The sequence below is a fragment of the Echiichthys vipera genome (assembly GCF_963691815.1).
Source record: "Echiichthys vipera genome assembly, chromosome: 8".
NCBI classification, from domain to species: domain Eukaryota; kingdom Metazoa; phylum Chordata; class Actinopteri; order Perciformes; family Trachinidae; genus Echiichthys; species Echiichthys vipera.
In genome coordinates, this window is record NC_139833.1 from 21,955,482 (window position 1) to 21,981,963 (window position 26,482).

Below are 26,482 nucleotides of genomic sequence, written 5' to 3' on the forward strand. Positions count from 1 at the left end.
GATCGATTTAACAAAATTTTATATATATTTTTATACCACACACACTCGCTCCCTCTCCTCTCCACTACCACGACTATGCGACTGGCAGAGCATGGATCATTTCTGAATATTTATTAACATATAGGGTTCGGCTCTTGTTTTTGTTTTTTTAGTGCTTTAAATGAAAGTGTGTCTGTTTGACTTGTATTTAGATGTGTCCAAAATGTCATCTCTCTCTCTGACCTAATTGTATTGATACTCTTGATTTATATGTATTTTAATTTTCTCTGAGTGTGTGTGTGTGTGTGCGTGCGTGTGTTTGTGTGTGTGTGTGTGTGTGTGAGAGAGAGAGAGAGAGAGAGAAAGAGAGAGACTGAGTGAGAGAGAGATTTATGTATTCATGTATGAAATACAGCCTATTAATACTCTATAAATGATTTCTATTGTTGTGTTTATATTTATAGTGTTTGTAAAACACCTATCATACATCACATATATCATATATCAGAATATTCTATTACTGTTAATCCCACTACGAATATTAAAATACGCTGAACCGTGTCCTGTCCTTACACTGAGTGGAGCGGGCGACCGGGCCAAGATGGCGGCTCCACCGCTCGTCAGCGCCAATAGGCCCAACGTTCGATGAGGCGTCTACTCTTTATGTCTATGGGTGCACCGTCAAAGGACCGGAAACAGCTGTGTGCCAGCGGTGTCCCCTGTGTGATGTGCCCGGGTTGTCCACCAGGGGTCGCTCCTGTCTGAGCTTCTTTTAACACCCTAACGAACGCTTTTATAGCTTCTGCTCCGACTCGTCATTCCTCTTCTAATCAATAAAAGTAGCCTGCAGCCTAAAACAACGACTCTGCCGCTGTGACACGGGTATAAATCACGCATGAACAAATAAGATTAGGAATCTAAAAAAACGCCCCCCCCCCCCCCCCATTTGTCCCAAGTTAAGGCTTCCTCCAGCACAAATAACTTCCACATGGTGTCATATTTTCTCGGGGTGTGGACTGTTACTCTGGTTGAATAGTGCAAATGCATGTGCACAATAAAGGGAGGGATGGACATTTTTCAATCTTAGCTGATATCACATACATTCATTTATATATTCCACTACCTTAAATATGCCCTAATAACAGGAATAACTGACTGTTACTGTCCCTATACACTGAATGTACGTACGTCTGGCGGTGCCGTCAGAGTTACGCACGGAGGAGAGCGGCGCTGCCATTGGAACATATTTCCGTGCTGGCCGCTGACGCGCCCTCCCGTCCGCCTCACTCCATCCTGTCAGCCAGAGGTTACACAGCCGGGACAGCGCCCGTAAATATGTGATTTAGGACGAATACTAACGTTAGAGCCAGTTGGTGTTGGAGGCCGCGTTTCTATAAAAACCTCTCCGCCGGTGAGCAGAGACGCGCGCGCCGGAGCAGCTTGTGCATCCTCCAGGATAAAGAAGCAACCTCCTTGTTGTGGAGGTTGTTGGACGGGACAGCGGAGCATCGACTGAGGTGCGTCCGATAAGACAAGTTGCAGTTCGATTTTCGGACAGGCGTCGCATCTTTTTCTACTTTTTGCGTCCACGAAAGACGCGTAAACAAGGGTATGTGCTCAAATTGTGTGATTGTTATTGTGAGGCCGTGTTTTGCCCTTAGATAACCCGAGCTGCCTCCACACTGAGGAGGAGGGTGTCATCACGCGATCGTGGCCGCGATTTTTTCAAATGATTGCAAAATAATAATAAAGCGGTATGTTTCCTTTTTTGCTGTAACTAGGCCTGTTTATTTTCTCCATCAGGTTCCGTGTCTTGCTCTAACCCTATCCCAGCGATGCTGCCCTGCCTGCGTAGAGTCCTGCGGCCCGCCCTCTCTCTGAGAGCCGGGACTGGGTTGGCCACAGCCGGACTCAGCAACCTCCAAACACCCGGCGTAGCACGGTTCGCCTCAGCGCCTCCTCAGTCCACGCTGGTGCAGCGGTGTTACCTGGGCACACACCCGCTGAAGGAGTCAATGGATCCGCTCGACTCGCCCCGGGGAGCCAAGGAGTTTATTTATACTCTCCATCCGTCTGAGCGGAGCTGTCTGCTGCGAGAACTGCACAAGTTCGAGTCCATAGCCATAGCTCAAGGTAGGGGATGCTGTGCTCTCCAGTATTAAATACGTTTTCATATTACGTAGCTTTAAAAGACAAAACAGGACATCATCTATTCTGTACCAAAACATGCTGTATTGAAATCGTTTAAATAATTGATGATGATGGTTTTTGTGTCATTGTCATTATCAGCTGCAGGTCTATTATTATATATCCGCTCCATTCACTGGATACTAACATGCAATGACAAGTTGTTAACTGTGGGGTTAGATATTCACCAGTCAGTGGAACATACACCAGCACCAACACCAACACTAGTGACATAAGCTGCATTTCCAGGCTACAGCATCAGAAGTGAGATGAAGTAACCTGCAGTGTGGTTAAGAGAGTCCCACAAGGAAGGAGAGCTCATCTCTGTGTGCTGTGCAGCCGGCCCTGACCTCTGACCTCTGACCTCCCTGAGAGAAAAGACACACAATTGGCAGGGATCAATACAGCGTGACACCATTATTGTAAATTCCACAATTATTCATTTGTCCATCACAGCATAGGGGACTACAGTATCCTCAAGTACTAGCCTATAGCTTCAAGATGAATGTACGGACATTTGGGTGTTTAAATATCAGATTATTTCCAAAACTAAGGTGTTAGTTGGGTTTCACAATATGTGAAATATGTGTGAATGAATTGATGAGATAAGAGGAGGAGCGTGGTGGACGCAGAGAAAAAGAAGGAAGTGGGTCGATTGATGCAGGGACGGGGGAGAATAGAATAAGGGGACAGGAGACATGAGTGATGATGATGACGCTCTGCAGAACATGAGGTTCTCTCTGGGAGTGTGCTGCTCCGAGCTCCTGTCGCCCTCTATATTTAAACTTCAAAATACATTCTCATTATGGTGTCTAATGGCTTTGTGTTTCAAGTTTTCAGTGGAACCTTGTGTCCTCCATTGTCTCAGCGTGGACAAATCAAAGTCCATCAATTCCTCTACATTAACAATATGAGGCTAATGCTCTTATGTTGTAAATACTCCCTCACTAAACTAATGGACGGCATAATGGACTTGGTGCACAGTACACCAGGCTCCTTTACATCAAATAGCATCCGACTGCTGAATGTTGCGCGTACATGCATCTGTTGCTATAAATAGTGTCATGTGAGTACTGTTTTTTCTAAGGGTACAGCATGTGAGGCTCTGAGTAACAATTAGCACCGTCATGCACAAATCACAGACTATCATGTTCATTTAAGAACGCCTCAGACACTGTAGCTTGAAAAAAGTTGCAAAATTGTTCTCCTTCTTCCCATTTTTCCCTTGTCAGAGGAGGTTTTTTCAAGAGGAAAACACAAAGAAATGTTGCTTCAGGAACAACAATATTACTGGAGAAGGGCTGCATGCTGCTGTCAGCTGCAGAATTGATTTTTTTACATGACTGTTTGGGTCAAAGCAATCAGCCACTTCTCTCCATGTACACTACAACAGGTCAGTGATGCTATAATAGTCATTTTGGCAGTGATAATAATGGTAAAAGGTGATGACAGAGATGGCAGTGAGGACAATGTCGATGATAGTTAAGCTTCACAGTGTCATCTAACAGTAATTTTGCCTAATGAGTCAACATTGCTGTTTAATTAAAAAGACCATTACTTATTGTTGAGTGTTCACACCTTTAGTGATAATTATTGCCCAATAAGATAAGACCCTGTTCCATTCCAACTACATTGTTTCCCTCGTTGCACAGAGGAGATTAAGTTGTTTAGGAAAAAATTGTCTATTGCCTGATTTGAAATACCCATCCCTTCCTCATTTCCGCTCTGTGTGCTGGGGAATTGAGAGACAGAATTTCAGAAGCCGACCGACGCCTCATTACGAACCGTTTCAATATGATTCTCAACGCTCGGCAACCCGTAATAGTACATCATTATTTTCCTGTTTGATGCGGCTGACCACATGCTGCGAGCCTTTCATGTGCAGTATCAGCACTGAGCAAACAGCGTCCAGCCCCTCATTATGTCACACACTGAGGCTACAGAAACCAGAGTACTTATCTTGGACCTGAACATGTTCAAGTTGCACTTAGTGACTAGAAAACCATCATTACGACCCTCATTGATTCTCAAAGTAGGGTCCATGAAAAGCTTTCAGATTTATTCATTTAAAAGATCATGATATTAAAAAAAAAAAATTTTTCGAAAGGCTTCATGGTTCAATGAATAATATTGTATTTTTAAAGCTTTTATAGTTTATAGATTAATCTCACAAACATATAGCTCTAAGGATCAGCAAATATATTTAATACATGTCTAGTATTGGTTAGAATACATTTTCTCTTGTGTTGTTCTTATTCCACGGCACACATATCAGTATGGCCTCTATCTAGTAAGTGATCCTTGGCTGAAAAAAGATTGAGAACCTCTTTTAGACCATTTAAATCTTTTGGGCAGAAATGCTTGCATCGTATTCTTGTGGAATATGAGAGCAGCGAGGCATGAAAATGGAGAGTTGTAATTATATATATAGTATATTTTGAGCCAGATTTTGAACCTCCACCCCCCTCTTGTGAAATGCACCAGAGGTCTCTGCAGCTAGAGACGCTTAGACACAACGCTATGTTTGTTGCAGTATTCTCAGAAATGTCATTGGACAATCAAATAAAATAATCTTCATTTAAGCAAGAAGACGAAGTAGTAGAATGGCTGCTGTCTCAAACTGCCTCAAAGATGTAAACCGCTGGATGGCTCAAAACTTTACAACTCGGAGGGATGGTAGATTTATGTTTTTTTTTGTTTTTTTGTTCCTGTTTCTTTACTTTAAGGCAAATGTGTTGACCCACTGTACAACTTTTGCACTTTTCCTCCTTGACCATCTTCAAATTCAATAAAAAAATTTGGGAAAAAAACTTTACAAAAACTTATCCATAATAATGATCTTCAACCCGGCCAACTCATCAGCCTTGGTCCGTTAACGTTAAAGCCACTGCAAGAAATCTAGGTGTTATCTGTGACTCAGACTTCAATTCACATCAATAAAGTTGTTCAGAACCATCTCCAAAATCAAACCCATATTATCTCAGCCCGATCTGGGCTAAGTCATTCAAGCCCTCATATTTTCCCGCCTAGACTATCGTAATTCTCTTTTAACTGACATCAACTAAAAATCATCCCCACCTCCCGCTGCTCCAGAAGTCAGCAGCCAGGCTTCTCACAGGTATTAACAGACGACATTACATCACTCCAATTTCAGCCTCACTTCACTGGCTCCCTATTCGTTTCAGAATTGATTTCAAGATTTTACTGATCCCTTTTAAAGCTCGCCAGGGTCTAGCCCCTGATTATATTTTAGAAATACTGACCCCATACGAGCCTGTTTGCCTTCTAACTGTTCCAAAGTCAAGGCTCAAAACCAGAGGTGATTGTGCCTTCTCCACCAGGGCCCTTTGGCTTTGGAACATTAGTTGAAGCATCCTACTCTTTATCTCGCCCTGTTGATGTGAATATACTATAATTATAAAGTTATTATTATTATTAACTATAGATCTGAAGTAAAGGACAGTAGTGAAGAGACCTTTCCATGAGTCCTTTTTTTTTCCTCATGTGATCTCGTGTTTTTCCACACCCTCTGGCCTCTTCTTTTCCCGTTTCGCGCTCGACATGAAGGTCGACCTCGCTAAAGTGGTGTTTTTGTGTCCACCCCAACCAAAAAAGATACACGTTGCTTGGTTAATTTACAACTTTTTAAGATTCTAAACTAGCACAAATTCTCAACCCAAGAGGAGTATGATGTGAGTGTGTATACTGCGGTGACTGTACGCAGAGGACAGCTCCTCTCCTCTGCTCTCCATGGAGCCCGCCTGGCTGGAGCTCGCTGACATCCTCACCTTCACGCTATTATAACACCCTCAGGGATTCTCTTACCTGCTGTATGTGCAGGCTGCAGATTAGCTGCATCACTGATTTCTGGACCGGTCGACACAATCTCTCAATGACTGACTGAATGTCTTTAGACCTATCTCCACTCTTCATCATTCTACCCAGAGGCTGCGGGAAACCTGAGGCAAAAGCCCTTATTTTCCTGATGTTTACATGCAGCTGCACTGGATGGTGAGGAAGCTGGATGTCTGCCAGGTGACGCTCACTGACATATCACTGTACTGGGCAGTCCTCAGAGTTTATGGTGTCCCCTGCAGTATTTCCATGCTGGTTTACTGAATGAATTCAACTTCTGTCTGGTTTGCACTCTTCAATTGAAGTCATTTAGTCAGTTTCTTGCTGCTCTAATGTTTTTCCACTTCATTTGTGTTTGCACTTGCTTACTTACACATCCTGCAGACACAAAGCAATATTTGCATTCATTTCCAGTTGCATTCCTGGATTTTTTGCTGAATAAAAGTCCAATATTCTCTCGGCTTTTAACGTTTTTGGTCACTACCAGCTCTTGAGGGAAATATTTGTCTCTTTAGCTGCCAAATGCCTTACTTATATGTTCATCTGCAAACTTTGCCTGTGCTGAGCAGGTAGCGGTCAGTCCTGTTTGTTAATTTGCTGAAAACAGCTCACTGGTGCAGCTCGAAAGGAGGTGATCAGTAAAGTTAAATCCAAACACTGAGTTGAAAAAACTTCTGCAGAGCTGAAAACTGCAGTGTCATAATAAACAATCCCTTTCGTATCTGATCCATTGTTTATAGCACTGGGTGTGCTGTATAAACAGAATTGGCAGGTCTGGGTCCTCTTTTGTATTGTGAAGGGTGATTTACACAATGATGGCACAGAACGCGTCCGCAACAAAGAAACAACAATCTGTTTTGGGCCATGTCAAGCCCTGATTCTCCTGACATTTGTCTGAATTTCATGTGAGAAAACGCAAGTCATTGATCACAGAGCATGCATTTTATTTCAAGTCACTAAAACAGCGATTAGGAAATCTAACTGCAATACTTTTGTTTTAAAATGTTTTTTGGTGAAACAGTAGAATGTCGCCAAACCCATGGGAAGTCAGTGCATGTGGCAGACTTAGGGCTGATGATATTGATGGTTTTTACGGTCATTTTCAGCATCCATGGCAAAACTTCCAGTAAAATTGTCACAGTTTTAAAAAGTTTTTATTCTTAAGACAAATGTCTGCTGAGCATTTTAGGGACAGGGGGTAACAGCCAAGATACTCCCAAGGACAAGATGTGTGAGTGGAGACGAGAGAAAGAAAGGGTCAGGAAAAAGCAATTTATAGTGAAGGTCAAACACAAGTATATTTTCCTTACCTTGTTTCGGTAGAAATGCCCCGTTTTCAGAGAAGATAGAGGAGAGAAGCTTGAAGAAAGAGAGGTTAGGTGGAGATCCAGACACTCAAAGTGGATAAAGGCAGATAAATGGAGGAGAGATGTTTTAGGTGCTTTCACACCTGATAGTCCGTTTCTCGTCCACTTCCCTGGTGGGCACCAGTTGCTCAATAAAGGTTTGGGACAAAAAAGTGATAAAGATGCAGTTCACTCATTGGTCAGACCTGCCAGGCTGGCAAATGCTGAGAATGTAAACAGACAAAAGGAATGTCACAATGGAGAGACAACTGCAGGGATTGATTTTGGCGTTGGTCTTCAGTTATTACATCGTGTGTTGTTATTGTTGTTGTGGTGATGGGAGGTACTTAGTAATCACGTAAAGCACGTAGCTGCCTACAGGAGCTGGGTTGGTCCAAAAAAGCGCAGTGCTTTGTGCAGGTAGTGTGGACCCAGATCCAATCACATTCTCACCACAAAGGAACCGCACCAGAGTTTGTTTGGAAGCGGACCAAAACCTGGTAGAAGAGGGGGTCTTATTTTGTCCACCTGCACAAACGAACCATAGCAAATGAGGGACACGCAAGTTCGATTCAGACGAACTAAATACGGCTGGTGTGAAAGTGCTCTCAAAGACAGTGAATGAAAGACTCATCAGAGGAATTTAGAGTTTACTTTCATTACAGTTCAGAAGGAGCACAGCTCAAAAACCTACAGCACAGCTCACTTTACCTACAGCACAGGTAAAGTGTGCGTCGGATGACCCACTGTCATGTTTGAGACCTCAGTAAATACACTGTCAGAGACCAGACAAGCGATTATTACACAGCGCTTTCACAGCAAATAAATATACATATTTGAATTAACTAACCAACTTATACTGGGAACTGGGAGATCCATATAAGACTATGAAATTATTCATTGTCAAGATGTGAGAAATTAGATAATGCTTTAGTGATTGGTTGATTGTCATTGTGAAGATATAATAATGACGTTGGATACTGGACATGAAAGGGCCTTGCTGTAACTATGATAGTGAGGATATTATCTTTAGATTCAGTCGATAAACTTCATTGCCTGTGGGGGCAGTAGGCTAAGCATTTTCACCCAATTGCATTTATTTACTTAACATACTTGAAGTGGAATTCCAATTCCAGGGTCTTTTGAGGCAAATTCGGTCATCAAATAAGCAATCGAGACAACATCAACAACATTTTCCGGGGAGACGCTAACAGCCTGCCGCGGCTAACATGGATAAGCTCGGGGCCGCGAGTTGGATGCATTTAAACGTCTTTTTTTACATTAATACTGCTCCAAATAACACCAAACCTCTTCAGTAGCATGAGAAGAGTCCCTACACATTAATCAAAGCACCAACAACTTAGTTTGTGAACACGGAGTGTATTAAAAGTGTTTTAAAAGACTTACCTACTGGCCCCGGCACCAGCTGCTCCATTTAAGTCAATTACCAAATGCAATCCAAAGGGAAGGAGCCCATTGATGATTTATTCGAGCAAAACACGTAAAAAAACGTATTTAATGTTTTTCAACTCGTCGCCCCGAGCTTATCAGTGTTAGCCACGGCAGGCTTTTAGCGTCTCTCCAGAAAATCTAAGATAATAGTTCATATATACACAAAACATACAATTTGATGACCCAATTTGCCTAAAAAGACCCTGGGATGATTGAAACTTTAACAGGCATAATCAATAGGATTATATATTGAGTTAACACCTTGCAGTTCATAAACCATGCAGAGGACTCATAGCTAGCTAAAAGGAAAATTAAATCTGTATTCCCTGGCATAAATATTGATCTATATCCCTTTTGTAGAAACAGGAAAACCTGTCTCTCACACTCAGACAGGAAGCATATGTTTGCGTATTAAACTTAGGTGTAATTTTCTGACTCCAGGGGTCTCTCAATCTAAACAGTAACAAAAGATGCAGTTTGATGATTTGGTGAAGCAGCATGGGATCATGGGATCCTCTCCAAAACAGATGGAGCTGCTGATTAACACCAGTAAAAACACTGAATAAAACAGATTTATGTACAAATAAAAAATAAACTGCAGCTTACGTTTTCTCTGCTTGTTTCTCTGAAACTTAAGATTCAGACGTCATTATTAAAATCCTTAATCTGGTTCAAATATAGAGTCAAGAAAAAGAGTTAAATGAGGCTTGAAACCGGATGAAAAGCCAATTTATGAAGCTGCTAGCAGACAACCACGACACTGACGCATGCATATGATGCCACTGATGGACGACCAAATGTAATGGAGCGTTACCTTGTAAAAAAATACAGATTTCTCTAGTTTGAACATTATTGGAAACATTTGGGATAATGAAAGTACACAACTCAAGTAAATATATAACATATGTCTAGTTCTTTATTATTTTCAAAGTTTGACAAGTTACATATTAAACCTTAAATGATCTTGTTGACTTAACACTTATAAGTATAATTTCCTTTAATTCTCATAACGTGGACAAAATCACAGAGAAATGAAGCAAAGATTTGGAGGAGAGGCAGCAGATCCATGAATGAATAATCAACCAGAGATCCTTCTGTCCCATCTGGCCCTCTGTGATCATCTGTTACTCAGTGACTCAGTGACATCCTCCACACTAGCGTGGCTTTCCCACAGGCCAAAAGAAAACATGAGAAGAGACTAAGCAACTTCTCTTCATGGCTCAGAGGATGGAGAAGTACTGTAGGGGGGGAGTTAATTGGAGGAAGTGTAGGGAGACGAAGGGGATGTCTGAATGTTTCTTTATGACTTTTTTCACCTTAGTGACACTCAAGGCTTCAATAAAACCTCTTTTTTTCTTTTTCTTTAAACATATATTTGTCTTATGGTTTAAAAGTAATCTTCATCTTGATCCCTAATTTAACCATGACCATATCCAACAGGTGAAATGATTCCAGGATCAAAGCTTTCATCCTCTTTCCTCTGGTTTGTCTATTTCAAAGGGAGGTGTAATATTTTCTGTGCTCAACGCTTTGCTTTCATTGTGCCCGCGTGGACCTATCATAGCCACGCCTTTCAGATTAGCCTTCTTGTCTGGACGGACTAAGGACATCACTTTTCATTCCTCCATTCAGGTCATACAGTCTTATTCACAAACACACTGTTTCATAACGGTGATCCATGGTGACATTTAACCTGCTGTGACACAAAATGACTCCTGTCAGTCTGGTAACAAAAAAAAGTAGAGGCATCAACACATCTGCATATTGTTCTGTAACAAAGCTGACGTCATGCTGTTGCTTGGCTTTCTAAAAAACAGCAGAGATTCTGACTGAATTACTCGAGTTAATAACGTGGTAGAAAGCCGGTTGTATTGCTGTCCGCTGGACGTTGTGCTGTGACATTTGTCTGCTAATCTGTGTACATAAAACACACCATTCATCACACTGACTGTAATAACACAGCGTGCAGTTTGCTGCCAACAGCAGAGCTGCAGCTATTAATAACAGATCAGTCTCAGTGTGTGAGGAGATTTACGAAGGGGGGTTCTTCACTGGGAAGTGTTCTAAACTGCAGTGAGTGCTGAACCCCCCAAAAAAGTCATACATGGACAGTTTATCACAACTGTGTTGTGAAAGGACAACTGCTACCTGATAAAGCTAGCTTAGCTCCATGCATTTGTTTAAAACGCCATTTCTGAACTCGGCCAAATGCTGTCAATAAGAAGAGGAACTGTAGGAAATGTACCATATGTAAGGAAATATATTAAACTTTATATAAATCCTTGGTGAGATCTTATCTTGAATTTGCAATTTCGGTCCGGCGCCCTTATAAATTAAAATATATATATAATCAATATTCAAATTTCAAAGAAGAGCTACTAAACGTATTCCATGTCTGAAAGAGAGGTTAAGAAAGTTAAATTGCCAACTTTAGCATACAGAAAACACAGAGGAGACATGATTGAGGTCTCCAAGGTTGTCCACAGAATATATGTTTTTACTGAGTCTGTTGTCCACTTCTGGAATAATAGGTATGATGTAAGAGGAGCTCCTTAAAATGATTCATTGCTCTGAAAAGAGAAATAAAGCAGAAGATGTAGTTCAGGCTCCTTCAGTTAGCTATTTTCTAGTCTAGTCTCAGGTAGTATTTCTTGTTTGTTGTGGTTGGTGAGTCTGGTGTGGAGGATATACAGTATATCCTGTACCAGAAAGTTTTTCATTCAATTTAATTGAATTATGTTTCCTAAAATTGGGTATTGAATATGTATTTAATAACTACATACACAATATCATGCTAATGTTAAAGAAATGCTACTTAGCCTTTGAAGTTACGTTGCGTTAGGTTACCACTGTGTGATCATCCCCCATGTTCCCTGTGTCCTATGTCCTTGCAACTAAAGCTGTTTTCTCATATGAACTCTATCTTTAACACATGCAGCACACAACAAGAGATTGTCCGTGTTCTCAGAAAAAAAACCGAAGGAAATGTTTTTGGACCATGGAGCCCAGTTTGGAAGATTGTCTTCTGTAATCTGGCACCATTTTAAAATGTCTTTATAATCAGAAGATATAAAAGTGAGGATGAAGTCAATGCATAGGGCTCTTCTTTTTTATGAAAGCACGCAGATGGATCAAAATACACAGGCACCACGGAAGCCTAGGGTATATTATTATGCGCTGCAGGATGTGTTTGGTATTCAAGGTGGTGTTTGTTTTTGTGAGCCTGTCCTTCCTATCATGAGGTCATGGTCTTGAGAGAGTAAGTGACAGGGATGTATCATTTTCTTTCTTTTTTCATAAGACAATATGACCTCTGAAGACAACACACACTCACTTCTTGTCACCACAAAACGGTTCTCTGTCATTTCTTTTGCGCTGTCCCTCCTCACTCACTCTCTTTCCTCTTAGATCTCCACTCTCATCCACTCATACCTCCCCGTTTTCTCCTTGGTTTGCACATGCCCCCCCAGAGGCTTCGGTAACTGGCCTTGCTACACAGTCATTACCATGGCTACTGATTTTACTATAGTCCCACAAGACTAAAGTCAGCACTTAAAGGTTAATATTTCTCTGAGAGCCTGTATTTACTGTGTTGTAATACTTGTAGTTTAGTAGAGACAATGGGCCCCTGGACACAGACATGTCCACCATCTTTCCTACATAGGAGCAAGACACAGGCTTTATGAGGCTTTTCCCTCCTTTTTTGTTCTTTTGTGTCTCTTTTTCTCTGTTAGTCCTTTGGTATCTGTTTTGGGCACTTTGTGTCTCTTTGTGGTAATTTTGTGTCTCTGTGGTCATTTTGTGTCTCTGGTCATTTTGTGTCTCTGGTCATTTTGTGTGTTTTTTGTCTTTTGCAGTTGTTTTGTGTCTCTGTGGACATTTTGTGTCTCTCTGTGGTTGTTTTGTGTCTTTGTGGTCATTTTGTGTGTTTTTTTTGTCTTTTTGCAGTCGCTTTGTGTCTTTGTGGTTATTTTGTGTCTCTGCGGGCATTTTGTGTGTTTTTTGTCTTTTTGCAGTTGTTTTGTGTCTCTGTGGTCATTCTGTGTCTCTCTGTGGTCGTTTTGTGTCTTTCGGGTTGTTTTTTGTCTCTGAAGTCATTTTGTGTCTCTCTGAGGTCATTTTGTGTCTGTGGTCGTTTTGTGTCTCTCTTGTTTTATGTCTTTTTGTGGTTATTTTTTGTCTCTTTGTAGTCGATTTGTGTCTTTCTGGTCATTTTGTGTCTCTTTGTGGTTGTTGTGTGTCTCTATATAGTGGTTTGGTGTCTTTTTGTCATCATTTTGCATTTCATCGTGGTCAGTACGTCCTTGAGTGACACTTTGCAGGTGAAGGCCGAGGGCCCCTGTCAGCTTTGCTCCCTGTGCCTGGTAGGTCTGTTCAGTAATCTATCCATGCCTGGCTGGCAACTTGACTTCATTAGCTGCTTTGTTCACTGGCCTGCCTCAATTGAAGTTCTACAAAATGATTATTATTAGTACATGTTTTTTCTTGTTGGGTGCATGTGAGCAAACAGTTTCCCAGCAGTTACAAAGTCCAATATTCATCTCCTTACAGCTCTGATATGCTCTCCACCATCTGCTGAAATAAAACACTCCACAAGCTAGCTGCTAATTATACTTGGGCTTTTTGAGACCTTTCTCAGGTTTGAATTTAGAAGAATCATGCTTTCAGTTTGCTATGGTCAACTCCACAGTAGAGGCTGTGCTCTACCTGCTGATGTTGATCAGCTGAGAGATTCAATACAGTTTGTGCCACTGTCACACTTATTAACCCACATTCAGCATGCATGTACAGCCAAATAGAGTGCAACCAACCATAAAAATTCAAAGTTGTCCGGCACTAAACAGAAGCAATAAAAGAGAATCAGGAAGATCTTCGGTACACGCCTACAGTACATAGAGGGACTAATTGGCCTGTGTTTATGTGTGTAGGGGCATTCATTTTAGCATTTTTATCTGATCAGACTAAGTGGGGTGCTTGAAATTAACCACATAACTATACATAAATATGTGGTGATATTATTATGGCATGTTATTATTGTCCTTAGAAATTCATGTAAAATACATGGTCTCCCAGGAACTTCATCTGTGTCATCAAAACCGCAGGGGAAGTCATTGGAAACTGCCTTTAATGTGAGGCGAGTTATTTTAGGAAGCCTATTGCTCAATTAAAGGAATTCTCTTTTTCTCATCTCCTTTCCTTCGATTTGACCTTAGTTCCTGGCTGGGTGCCGGCTGTAAGACGCAGAGGAAACGAGGCTTCTTTCTTCTTTCCACCTGCCGCTTGTGGTTTGTGGTTTGTGTGGTGGATTTGTTTTCTGTCTGTTTTTGTGTTTTGTTTCAGACCCACAGCTGTCTTAATTGGCTCTGGGGGAATAGATGGGTGTATATATATTTGTACATGCCATATAGAACTCACTGAGCTCACAGAGGGAAAAGTCATTTGCTGAAATTCAAAGCTTCAGTCGCTGTAGTGTAATTCCCCAGGGCTTTGTATTTATTCTCACAGGTAAATACTGACTGGTTAAGTCTGCTTTTCCTGGGAGCAGACTTATTTTCCCCTCAGTAGGCAGAGTATTTTAAGTTGTAGAGTAGAGTTGGTAACTGGAAGTAGATGAACAAAAATAAATAGGCTTTTCTCAAAATGAGTGTTTCTATGCAAATCACAAAGTTAAGGTGGTCTCAGTCATTTTGTCTAAACAACAGTAGGCCACATCCACACTACTACGATTTCATTCTCAAACAGCATTTCAAAATCTCTGTCCACATTGACACTGCTAAATGTGTCATTTAATATTGATTGCTTTCTATTAAGTTCAAATTCATTTCAACCTAAACAAAATTTTCCGCCACAAATCTTTTCCCATTTGGTGTTGACTAATGACTGCACCTGCCATCTTGACCCACATTCTGTGTGCTGTGGAATAAGTTCTTTCCCGTCTCATAAATCAGAGGAGAATGGCAATGTGCTGGTGATAAATGACTCTAGCCTTCTATTGTTCCTGTCCTGTGGGGCCCATACACACACACATACATACACACACACACACACACACACACACACACACACATACACAAACAAAATGCAGATAGTACAGTATGATGGTGATATAGATTCATACAATTGACATCAGTCTATGTTGTGTTCAGCCACACTCGGATGATGAGAATCTATTCATTGTGTGAGAACTGGAGGCGTGTAACTCAAAAATCAATAAAGTCCTGAGGGGAAAACAATGATGTTTTTTTGTTAAGATAAAACCCAAGACACACACTCAATCAGAGAAACATCCATCTGCACTGCACTGCACTGCTACACAGTGCTGTAATGAAAAATGACCCTGGAAATGTTCTGGCTTCTACCACCGTGACACCAACCCATGAATTTGCAGAAAATCTTATTACCTTTATTCATCATTTTCATTGAATGAATGAACCAACAGGCATTTATTCACTATAACTGAGTTTTGCTTAGAGAAGAATTGGCTTTTCAGCTCCTTCGCAGACTTATGTCCAGTTTACCAAACTCCGTTCACACTTCAGTGTCATGCTGCACCAAGAGACAAAGTGGGAAATGAGCATTTGTCACTGCAAAACAAAGACAGGAAAGCGTGACTTTTTGCTCGCCTTTAAACACCTGCAGCAAACGAGGACTAGAGCGCTAAAGGTTCCTCCTCAAACAGACGATTTCAGAGCAAGCAGTGGAGGAAGAACAACAAAGTGAAACTTAAAATGAGCCTTTTGTTTTTTTTAGTAAATGCCATCTGGAATTGGGAATATACTTTCGCCTTTTGGCACTTTTTGCCTTTGTCAGATAAAACACATTAATGGTTAGATGCAGTAGTTAAATATTAGATGACATGATTATACTTTTACTAATTTGAAATACACTTGGCAAAATCAATTTTTAGCCAATCTAACAGCAGCAGCATGGCTCGAGGAATGACTCGGTCAATCAGACCATCTATCACACAACTGTTGGACCCCCAATGTGGAACACAATTTGATGTCCCCCCTCTGGATGAATTGCAATAACTTTGGTAATCCCCGGATTTTTCATCTACAACATTTTAATTTACCAAACACTTTGGTTTATGACCATACGCCTGCAAAACTAATGGGGCAAATGAAGCATGGCTGTAGACTCTTAAGTCCTTTTCTGGCTTTTGTCTTTAATGGGAAAGGCTGCATTAATTCCTTGGACAAACGACTCTCCAGTAGTCACAGGTATTTATGGACTCCAGCTCCAATCAGCAGTGATGGAAACATGACACCTGATCATTTTCGCCCCTTATCGGCTATGATGCTTATCCGACCTCTGTGGGTAACTTTTGTGATTCTTTTTCAGCTCAGCCAAAATTTCCTTTCGTCATCATTCCAATTTAATCGGCACCAAGTTTGAAAGGGGGACTATATAAGTAACAGGTATATAAAGGTCACTGACTGACTCCATGTTGCTTTCTACTGTTTATTGACCCTTATCCATCTCTGAAACACTCTGATCCTCGTAGCTTCCTCTAATGCTGCCATCTAAACAGAGAATGTTGAATGGAGATGGTGTGAGAGGAAAACACAGCAAAAGAGCAGGACTGCTAGGCTAAATGCTAACCTTCAGCAAATGTCCACTGCTTGGACATAAACTGAACTACAGTTTTACACAGTTTCATTCCTCTGTGTACTCTACTGCACTGTGAATAGATAAGATAATAATAAAGCATTTTATCTGATGGATTAGCCTGGAACCAGCTGCAGCCACAAGCCTTTGACTACAGTAGAACTTTCACAGAGCAGATGTGCAGGTACGTCTGCATTTGTAAAACACCCAACAGGAACTGCTAAAGTCTAAATTTTCTAAAGCCTGAAAGAAAATGTGCAGAAGTCTAATTTTACAACATGATGATCAGAATATTATGATGGATTTTTTTGCCCAACAATGCCAAAAAGTAAGTGCCTACCATAGCTTTAACAGGCTTGTCATAGTTATTTATTTTATGTGTCAGATTATTTGACAGAGACAATACATGTGGCACTGTTGCATTTGAAATAAAGTGCATCTGATGCATTGTGTGTAGATCATTTGTAGGCTGTGCACAGTAAATGCTTCAGAGAATTGTTGTATCTGACTTGGCAGTGAACAGTTAAAATCTGAGCCAGACATCGTGTTTGTGTTTATCTGTAAACAGTCTAGATCAGATGCCACATGTGTGCCGTGCGGCTGATTTTGCAGCAGGAGGAGACCATCTGGTTTGAGAAGAATGCGACATGATTGCTTTGGTGTTTAATCATGCTCGTGGTTAGCTATTAAACACAGCCCATTAAATGTTTTCACTACTCCTGTCTGTTGGAATTGAAATTCTCTTGAGACGCCGGCCCTGGAGGGTTTAAGATACCAAGCAATCAATACTTTGTACTAGAGGAGTTCTGGGGGCAACAGACGGCCATGGCAGCTATCGCCCTTCTAATAAATAGCTGGGTGAAGCCCAGTGGATTGAGAGAGAAAAGTCTTCAAGGGATTCAGTTTTTCGGTAATGGGAATGTTTTGTGATTAGTGATGAGATGGTGACTGCAATTTAGAATTTGGCCTCATTCCTTTTAAGTAATGGGAAAATACAGCAGGAACAGGCTTCTTATTTGGGCCACAATGATGTATTGCGTTATTTCTATCATATCAAAATGGGATATATTAGAACAACTTATCATTTTGTTATCATTATCGGCTTAAGATGTTAAAGTGAGCGTGAGCTTGGACCAAGGTTAAAATACAACAGCATTAAGACATTTCTCACAGATGACTGGTTGCTGTATTAACATGTAACTACACCGTCGTATGTACGGTAGCCTACACAGACAAACCTTGTGCCAGAGAGGGCTGACAGTATCCAGATTTTCCTTACAACTAAAAACCACACCAGGTGACTCCAAACACTAATTACTCTTGTCTGCCTGAATGTTAAATGTTATCCATTTGAAGGATAAAGGATCTTCCAAAGACATGAAAGGCCATTCATGTCACAGAAGTAGATGTTTGTTACACTTTCAGACGGGTTTTTTTTATTGGTTAGATTACATTAAAAGTACCACGGAAGGTGCAAGAAAGTCAAATCGAGGTTCCATAAATATTTTTGAATCCATCCAGCTTCACTGTCATTGATCACTGTCCATCCCTAATATATGACTGTCCAAGCAAAACTCAGTGACTGCACAGCCATCATTGTGGTTGAAATGATTTGAATTCAACGTGCTGATGGAACCCATTCTTGATTTGGTCATAAACAACAAAGTCTCTTGCTGTTATTGTAATTTGTCCGATGATTTAAGTGTCAGTCCTTACTGACAGAAGTACTCGAATCTCGTTAGGCGTTTTCATGCCGTCTTTGTGTAAATCACCCTTCTTCTTTACCTTCTGAGGTTTTTTTTGCTCTGCTATTTGCTGCAGCATGATAAAAACGTTAAAATGATTCCCCCCCCGCTCCATGGGTGAATACTCTGGAGAATGAGTGGCTGTATTCACACATTTGCCCACACAGAGATTACCCAGTCTAAGGGAGCTGATCCCTGCTGCTGAACAGATAATGTCCAGATCCTTTTTCGGTTTGAGGTGCTTGTGTGAAAGGGGTTATGGAACAAACCTACTTATTTTTTTATTTTGCCCAAACCATAATGTCTTTCTAAACCTAAGTCATTTTGTTGCCTAAACAGGTTCTGTATTACAGGGGCTTGCGCAGGCGCACTGATCACTTAGTTGTTGCTGGACATTCGTTCTGAAAATTGTGCATAACTTTTCATAAGATACCATACAAACAAAAAGTATAAGTAAGTACAAAAGTATGGTGTCACTGGTTAGTGACATGATTAAAGTCGTACAGATATTAGTGTTATAACTGAGAACAGTGCAGTTTAGGCAGGTTTCAGTGAGCAAAGACAGCAACGGCTCGCAGATGAGCACAGGAGCACATTGAGAGCCTTTAATTAAACCCTAGAACAACCCATGAGTGAGTGATAAATGGAAAGAAATGTGCTCTAGTACTCATCCCATCTTCTGTGGCGAGGATCTTCAACTCTGCCACTTTGTTCCTGTCCTGTACTTTGATAGATATGCTTTTGTAGCGAGAGGATTTTGCAAAAACCTGTGAAAGGAGATAAAACCTTGAACAATGGAAAGAGACTGTATTTCATTACGCACAAGGTGCTGCAGTGGCTAGAGGCAATGACAGACCATTGTGTGTAGTGGGTGTGTTAGTGTGTGCGTGCATCGTTGAATGTGTCAGCAGGACCTACTTGAGGTGAACAGTTGTCCGTTGTTGAGTCAGCAACATGAGATGGGGACTGAACTGAAGACTGAGGCTTGAAATGTAACACCGAGTCCTGAAAGGAAAGGAGGAAGTGAGAAGGAGATTGAAATGGGTGGAAACAGGATGGAGGAAAAATGTTTTTGTATTGCTCTTTGCAGTTTGTGATGTTATAGCCGGAATTTTAATATTATCAGGTGGATCACTGCCAGTTTTCAGCATAAATGTATCTATAAAATGATAGATAATATATACTTTATTGTCCCGCATGCACAACACAACTTACTTGTCTACGTCACAATGCACATACACACATAGAACATATATCATATAAACATACACTTGTGCATAAACATGTTTAAATTCACATGTTGAGTGTGAAACAATAGTTATAATACAAGGTAGTATAAGAAAATAGTTTAAAATCATAAAAAACAGGTATAGTGAAGCCAGATAATACTGTACATTATCAAGTTGCAATAAGTTAGTCCCCAGTAAAATCATATCATATAATACTACTTGTTGCTATTCAGTGTTTTAATAGAGGATGGAATTAATGGATTTTTGTGCTAGCATTTGTATATAATGTGAAGAGAACAGAAAGGTCAGATATTGCTTTATTCAAGATGGGAAAAGACATTTATAACATTGATAATATGAATAATAACTGCTCATTTCCCAAAGTCAATACTTGGCAGGTCTCCTTCCAGAAAGCAGATTTAGCATTTGTGGTAATAGTGCCCTGGGGATTGTACAGTCATGCTTATGTGTCTGGCTGTAGTCTGGCTGGAAACAGATTGTGTTTGGAAAAATTTGCTCCAGCCTGGTTTACCCTACAGTGGTACAATAACACCAACAAGTGATGGAACATACTTCATGCGTACTAAGGGCGAGCTCACACTGTCCATCCGTACAGTGCCCCAGGACGTTTCACAGCTAAAGTCTGGTTCGTTTGACCAGTGTGAGTGTCCACGGCCACGGCCCGTTTGGGAGAGGTGGGCTTTTATAAAGCACGTTTGCACATGTACGAGCACAAGCGTGCGCACGTCTACAAGCACGAGCACGAGGCCTATGGCGGTTCTGACATAATTTTATGTGCGCCTGTTCGGACATAGAAAAAAAGAAGGACGGACCATGCACGGACATTTAAAACAATGGCGGCGAAAGGTGATGCGGAGGTGAAGTGTTTACTGCAGATTTGGTCGGATGAAAATATTCAAAAACAGTCTGACAAGACGCACAAAAACTCTGAGGTTTATGGAAAGATTTGTAAACAAAGCGACGCATCCCGATGACGTCCATCAATGCGTGTGACGTATTACTGCGTGATGACGTATAGGCAGGCGAGAGGCATTCCACCGAGGCCCAGGCAGTGTTAGTACAAACGGGCCTGGCCCGCGGGGGGAGAGGGAGGGGGGGACAAGTACCCTAAAGCACGGGGCATGGTACGGACGGACAGTGTGAGTGCGCCCTATCTTACCTCCAGTTCAAACAAATTCAATTTTACAGACCCTGCAAAGGAAATGATCTTCCCTGTTTTCAGCCTTATCTCTTGTTTTACAGCAGCTCGTGGTGTCCAGTCTGACACCTCTTATCACCGATTGATGTTGGGGCTCTTTACTTTCACAGTGTGAAAAAAATAAATTGTGATCAGATCTCAGTAGTCTCATTTTATTTTCATCCACATTGTGTCTGATGATAATGATATCACTTTAAAATCTGTTGATAAGGCTTGAAACTAATGTGTTTTCCTTTCTCTGGATCTGTTTGTCATCACACACACAGACACACACAAACACACACACACACACACACACACACACTGATTAGTATAATCAGTGTGTGTGTGTGTGTGGATACTGTCAGACCATCTTTGAGCCCTGAATGGCAACAGAATTATTATTTCCTGATGTCAATTTGTCTTGATGCGCTTTTCCCTCAGGGGAGCTTCTCTTTGCTCCTCTTCCTCGCTCTCTTTCATCTCCTCTGGCACTTTGCTGAAATGTCCTCTCTCTCTCTCTCTTCCATTTCTTTTTCTTTTTGTTTAAAAGGTCCTGACTGATAGGCATTGCCATTTAAGAACTGGCTGACCTTTATCCTGACTTTTCCCCTCCATAGAAAAACAGACCATTGGAGATGCAGATGCTTTATAATAAATGTTTTCTTCTTTTCTTCTTTTTCAGGACAGCTGGAAGTTGCACCACCTACCGCAGCAGAGTTAAGATATGGTAAGAAGTCTTATCTTGGTGGATGTTTTTAGAAGGACTGTATGTATTTCAATGTGTAGAGGGGTGGTTGATGGAGTACATTTGAAATTATTTCCAAACAACATTTGAAAAATGCTTATTTATCTTGTAGCATGACCGCCTGCATTGACAGCCTTCATTTAACTGTCAATCAATCAGGGAGATTAATGAAGATCACTCCTAATTAGCATTAATGATTGTGGTCCACTGTTGATACTTTGTTTCCAAAGGGAAGGAAAAACATACTGTACGAACTTAGTTTATAATTTCCCCCTGATTTTCCAAACAAATTGGTACCGAAGGATATCAGTTAAACCTGAATCTAAGATGCAAGGCAATTTTATTTTAATACAAGATGACAAGCTGTAGCCTAACATTCACGTCACATTGATGACACAAAGCACGCAACCATCTATTAGCTATTAACTATCAAGTCATGTGCTCAAGTTTTCATCACTGTGTCACAGTTAGCAGAGCACAACAGAAACACACACACACACACACACACACACACACACACACACACACACACACACACACACACACACACACACACACACACAACCACTGTTAAAGAAAAGCAAGAAAACAAACGTCCAGGAATGCACTGTAAACACACTCCTTGTTCTCCACTTGCTGTACAGTAACTGCACTGTCTGGACAGCTAATTGCCTTTAATATACGGCTAGTACAGTGTCTGTTTGGGGTGTGTTAGTTGCCTGGCTCCCAGTATTGCTGCTTACATCTACCAAGCATAAAGTCTATCAGATGGTTAGAACGGTTTTTGAGATGTGCGAGGGATAGTAATACATACACAGACTAAAAAAGATTCCTTCCTTTATAATGAAATGATGTGGTTACAATGCCACCTATTATCATGTCCACTCAGACATCATATCTACACATGCCCACGAAATGTGGTTGCAATAGCGCAAAGTGTTTAAGAGATATGTTATTTTTATAATATAAGCCCCACCCACAGCATTTAAAACACTGTATGGAACATCAAAAATCTGTGCATTTTTACAATTGAACACACTTGTTCAGGCTTGGTCCAGATGTGTTCTGCACCAAATTTGGAGTTGATTGCTCAAAATTAGTAGACACGTGGCTTATATGGATAGATTTATCTGTACCCAAAGAATCCAGGGGAAAAAAATGAAAGGAAACTTTGCTTCTGAGGCTTACGATTCAAAAGTTACAGGCCCAAAACATAAAGATTGTTTTTATAGCGGCAGCATATGGACAAATTGCATCAAATTAGACACTGCACTCCCCTGGGTGCCCAGCAATACACCCACCAAGTGTGAAGAACATCGGATGACCGTTTCTCAAGACATGTAAATAACAGACACACAGACAGAAATTCCTTGCTTTATAGTTAGATATATTTATTGATTAATATTTATGGTTTATAGAATCCTAATTTGCTTCAGCAGGTCGCCTTCCTGCTGTCCTTAAACACTCATAAATGTTACTGAGCAAAATACTGAAGAGAAACCAAAATTAACTCAGGGAATGTAAAAGGCAGATAAAAAGAAAAACATCGCAAGTTAGTTTAAAACGCAATGGAATTAGCACATAGAGAGGAGAAACTGACAAAAGATAATTTCTTTTTACAAATAGAAGGTCAAACACTCACACATAGGTAGTCCACCTGCACACACTCAACTAAAAGCTTCTGCAGGCACTTCACTCTGTGCTGCTCACATTTCTCTCCTCCTGCTGAGCGGGTGGAAAGCATGCCTGTTCAGTGCATACTGTGAGAACGAAAGACAAAGAGATCTTTGAGTCTAAGCAGAAACAGAGACATCATGTGAGAATTCTCTACTCTGAAGCTCAGGGTTTGTCTTGTGCTGAAATGCAGTTTTTCCTGCTTTGGCTCTACACTAAAGATAACAAACTTTAAAAAGAAACATCGACCCAGCCGGCTGTCACAGGGGCAACAGCGTCCAACACAGCCCTTGTGATGTTCCGCAAGACAGTAACTTCTTTGTGATGTGTGCATTGTTGCTTTTTTCCCCTGCTGGGAGTTACACGCCTCAATAACTTTTGTGGAAAAAAGTGGAAAAAGCCTTTCCATTAAGATAAAACAGAGCCATTCAACCAAAAATCCTTAAAATAAGCTTGCTAGCTGATTTAATGCTGAAACCCTTTTGTAAAACATCTTCCTTTTTAACACTAGTAATTGAGTGGGAATGCAAATTGACTCAACCCTGGCTCAAGTGTCATGGCTGCAGCAGTGCCCCTATCTTTCCTTTGTGTGTCTCCTGGGCTCTGTGTGTATGTGCGCTCTGTCTCTCTTTCATACCCATTTTCGACCAACACATTTCCATCCCTCTCCTGGTTCCTGTGTCCCTTCCTGCTCTTCCAACACACCTGCCGGCAATCAGTTCGTCTCCAGCATCAACCCAGGGCGGAATCCTAATCTTTAGACTTCACCCCACTTACAGACTTTGCGAGTAAGGGCTATCCAAATCCTCAACTCCTCAAGTGGATTTTCTGCAGACTTCCCTTATTTAATTACCCACAATTAATTGTAATACAGTTGTGACGCTGGCCCAATCACAATCTCCATACTAAACCCTGAACCCTGATCCCTAAACCCTCGCAGACTTAACTGACGTCACCTGGAAAGTCCTTGAGTGCGAGAGGCTGCAAGGGCTGGAAATGGCATGAACAGGAATGGGACAGCGCTTTGCAGCGACATATCCCGTTACCATGACAACACCAAGACATGCTGTGTACAATTGTGGATTTGGGGAATTTTTATTTTACCCTCTTTACAGTTTTGAACATTATAGGCTTTTTACAGAGGTCAAATAATTACAAATCAGCATCATTAAAAAAATTATTTTGTCAAGTCGGCATCATTAAAAAAAATTAAAAGAAATGATTGATGAACAAACCAGTGTGCTTCATTACACTTTCATTTCATTTCATGTGTTTTTATGAACCATCCTAATTCCTTAATGTTAATGTTTCTATCTAATTTTAATATGCAGGCTGATCCGTGGATATGGGCTGAGCAGCCATGTGCCAGTTTATCCTTGTTTTCGTTTTCTTTTTTTACCTGGTAACACCATATTAATGTCACAATGCTATGAATTGTGGGACATTCGCTCAGCCAAAGTCTGCAGAAATGTGGATTCACAGGGGCGAAGTGGTTAGTGAAGTCGCCCCATGTAAAGAGACTGAAGGTCCTCGAGGCAGCGGCAACGGGTTCGACTCCGACCTGCGGTCCTTTGCTGCATGTCTATCCCTATCTCTCTGTCTCACCCCATTTCCTGTCTGTCCTATATAATAAAGGTTTTTTTCTGCCCCCCCAAAAAAATCTGTAAAAAAAAAAAATGTGGATTCAGGCAAAGTGTTCATAAAGGGTTCAAAATGTCTGTTGGACAGAACGGCCAAAAGTCCTTGAGTCTATGAGTGTGGAGATCGGGATTCAGCCATAGATTTGAATATGAACATTTTAAAAAGCAATAAAGTTAATATAATGTATGACATAAAATATTACCCGTTGAGGAGCAGTGTCTCTGAAACAGATTTTAGACTTCAATCTCTAGAGCTGACACTCCTTTAGAAAAAAGAAGATGGGTTGGTTTGATGAGATATGATCACAATGTAAAATTAACAGCAGACCACAGAGAACAGACCTCATCCGAGACCTCTGTGCAGAATATACTGAACAGATGCAGTTCACGCCACATTTGCAGAGTTTGGCCTGATGCTGGCACAAGGGTAAAGACCAATCACTTAAAAAAAACCTCTCCACAAACAGCTTTCATCCATCATTTTATTCACAGAGTAAGAACAAAGTTCAGTTATTGGAACTACTTTAACCAGAGGAGTCTATTTTTAATTTCCAACTGAGACCGGGGGAGATAAGGGGTACTCGTTGGGAAGTTAAAATTAGAAAATAAAAAAATAAATAGCTGTTCTGGTTGTTTAAAATGCAGTCACGTAATTATCAATGATGTTTTGAATGGAAACTAGAGATCCAAGAGGCAAAATTAGTAGCTGTCCCTGCACAGAGCTCACTCACTGCTGCTAAGAACATACTCTTGACTTGTAGCGTCCAAACCAAACACCAGGATTTGATTCTACAGATCTCAGCACAAAAAGATGGAATGCTCTTAAAAGCCAATCCAAGTTGCCCCTGGTGTAGCATCCAAGTAAAGTATGTTTAAGATAGAAATGAGTAGGTGATTTGTGTACTCACACTGCAATATACTTCATATCATCTGAAGGAGAGCTGAGAAAAGTAATGAGTGGTATTCAGCAGATATTATACTTGAAGCCAACACAGTTCTACACATCACTTACTGGAACTAGACTGGACTTCAATTGAACTTCAACTAGAATATATTAAACTTTCCTGGGGCAGTTGGTGACATTTAAAATTCACTTTCACAAAATCAGCAGGATATTACACTGTCTATCTTATTTACACACACAGTGAATCTATTTGTGCATGTAAAGGGACAAATACATGACTCCATGTAGAAATATTTGCATTCTGATAGCTTTTTGGGTCTAGAAATGGAGCTGATTGATATTTATGACACTATTTCCACAAAAGGTTGAGGTTTAATGTTTGTGTCTGTTTTGATTTTCAAAGATGAAACCTATTTTTCCAGTTTGGGAAAATACTTTATTGTTTTAATGCTGGTCTGTGAGGTGGCCAGTTTTACCAATGGCTTTGATGGTGCTACAAGAAATAAGATATGATCGATTATTACATTTTCTGTCACAAGTTGAATAAATTCTGCATGCTGTTTTGTCACTTCAACCTCTTACAACAACATCTTAAAAACCTGCATGCATTAATGACTCTAGTTATGATCCATCTTCACTTTATTGCAGCATCTCCCATCAGCAGTGTCATAATATTTATTTTCTCATGCACTTGTATCTTCTTTTTATTAATTCTGTTACAGTTCTGCTCCGCAAGGCTCAATTATGTCGGGTTGTTATTTATTCATGTAGACACACACACACACACACACACACACACACACACACACACACACACACACACACACACACACACACACACACACACACACACACACACACACACACTACTAACATACTTCCTGTTTATTTTCTCTGTTCTCTGGCTCTGATGT

General features: G+C 40.8%; 1 protein-coding gene across 2 annotated transcripts in view; it reads left to right on the top strand.

Moving 5' to 3' along the window:
* The first annotated feature begins 1,322 nt into the window (after positions 1-1,322).
* The window catches only part of LOC310950274 (transmembrane protein 65-like), a 44,205-nt gene continuing 19,045 nt past the window's right edge, over positions 1,323-26,482 (top strand). Inside the window, exons 1-3 of one of the 2 annotated variants that reach the window (XM_083917984.1) lie at positions 1,323-1,588; positions 1,783-2,112; positions 21,288-21,332. In XM_083917984.1, the coding sequence (XP_083774110.1) occupies positions 1,815-2,112; positions 21,288-21,332 (343 nt within the window). In that variant the 5' untranslated portion in view covers positions 1,323-1,588; positions 1,783-1,814. The remainder of the gene's footprint in view (positions 1,589-1,782; positions 2,113-21,287; positions 21,333-26,482) is intronic. The other variant, XM_083917985.1, reaches the window with a different exon arrangement.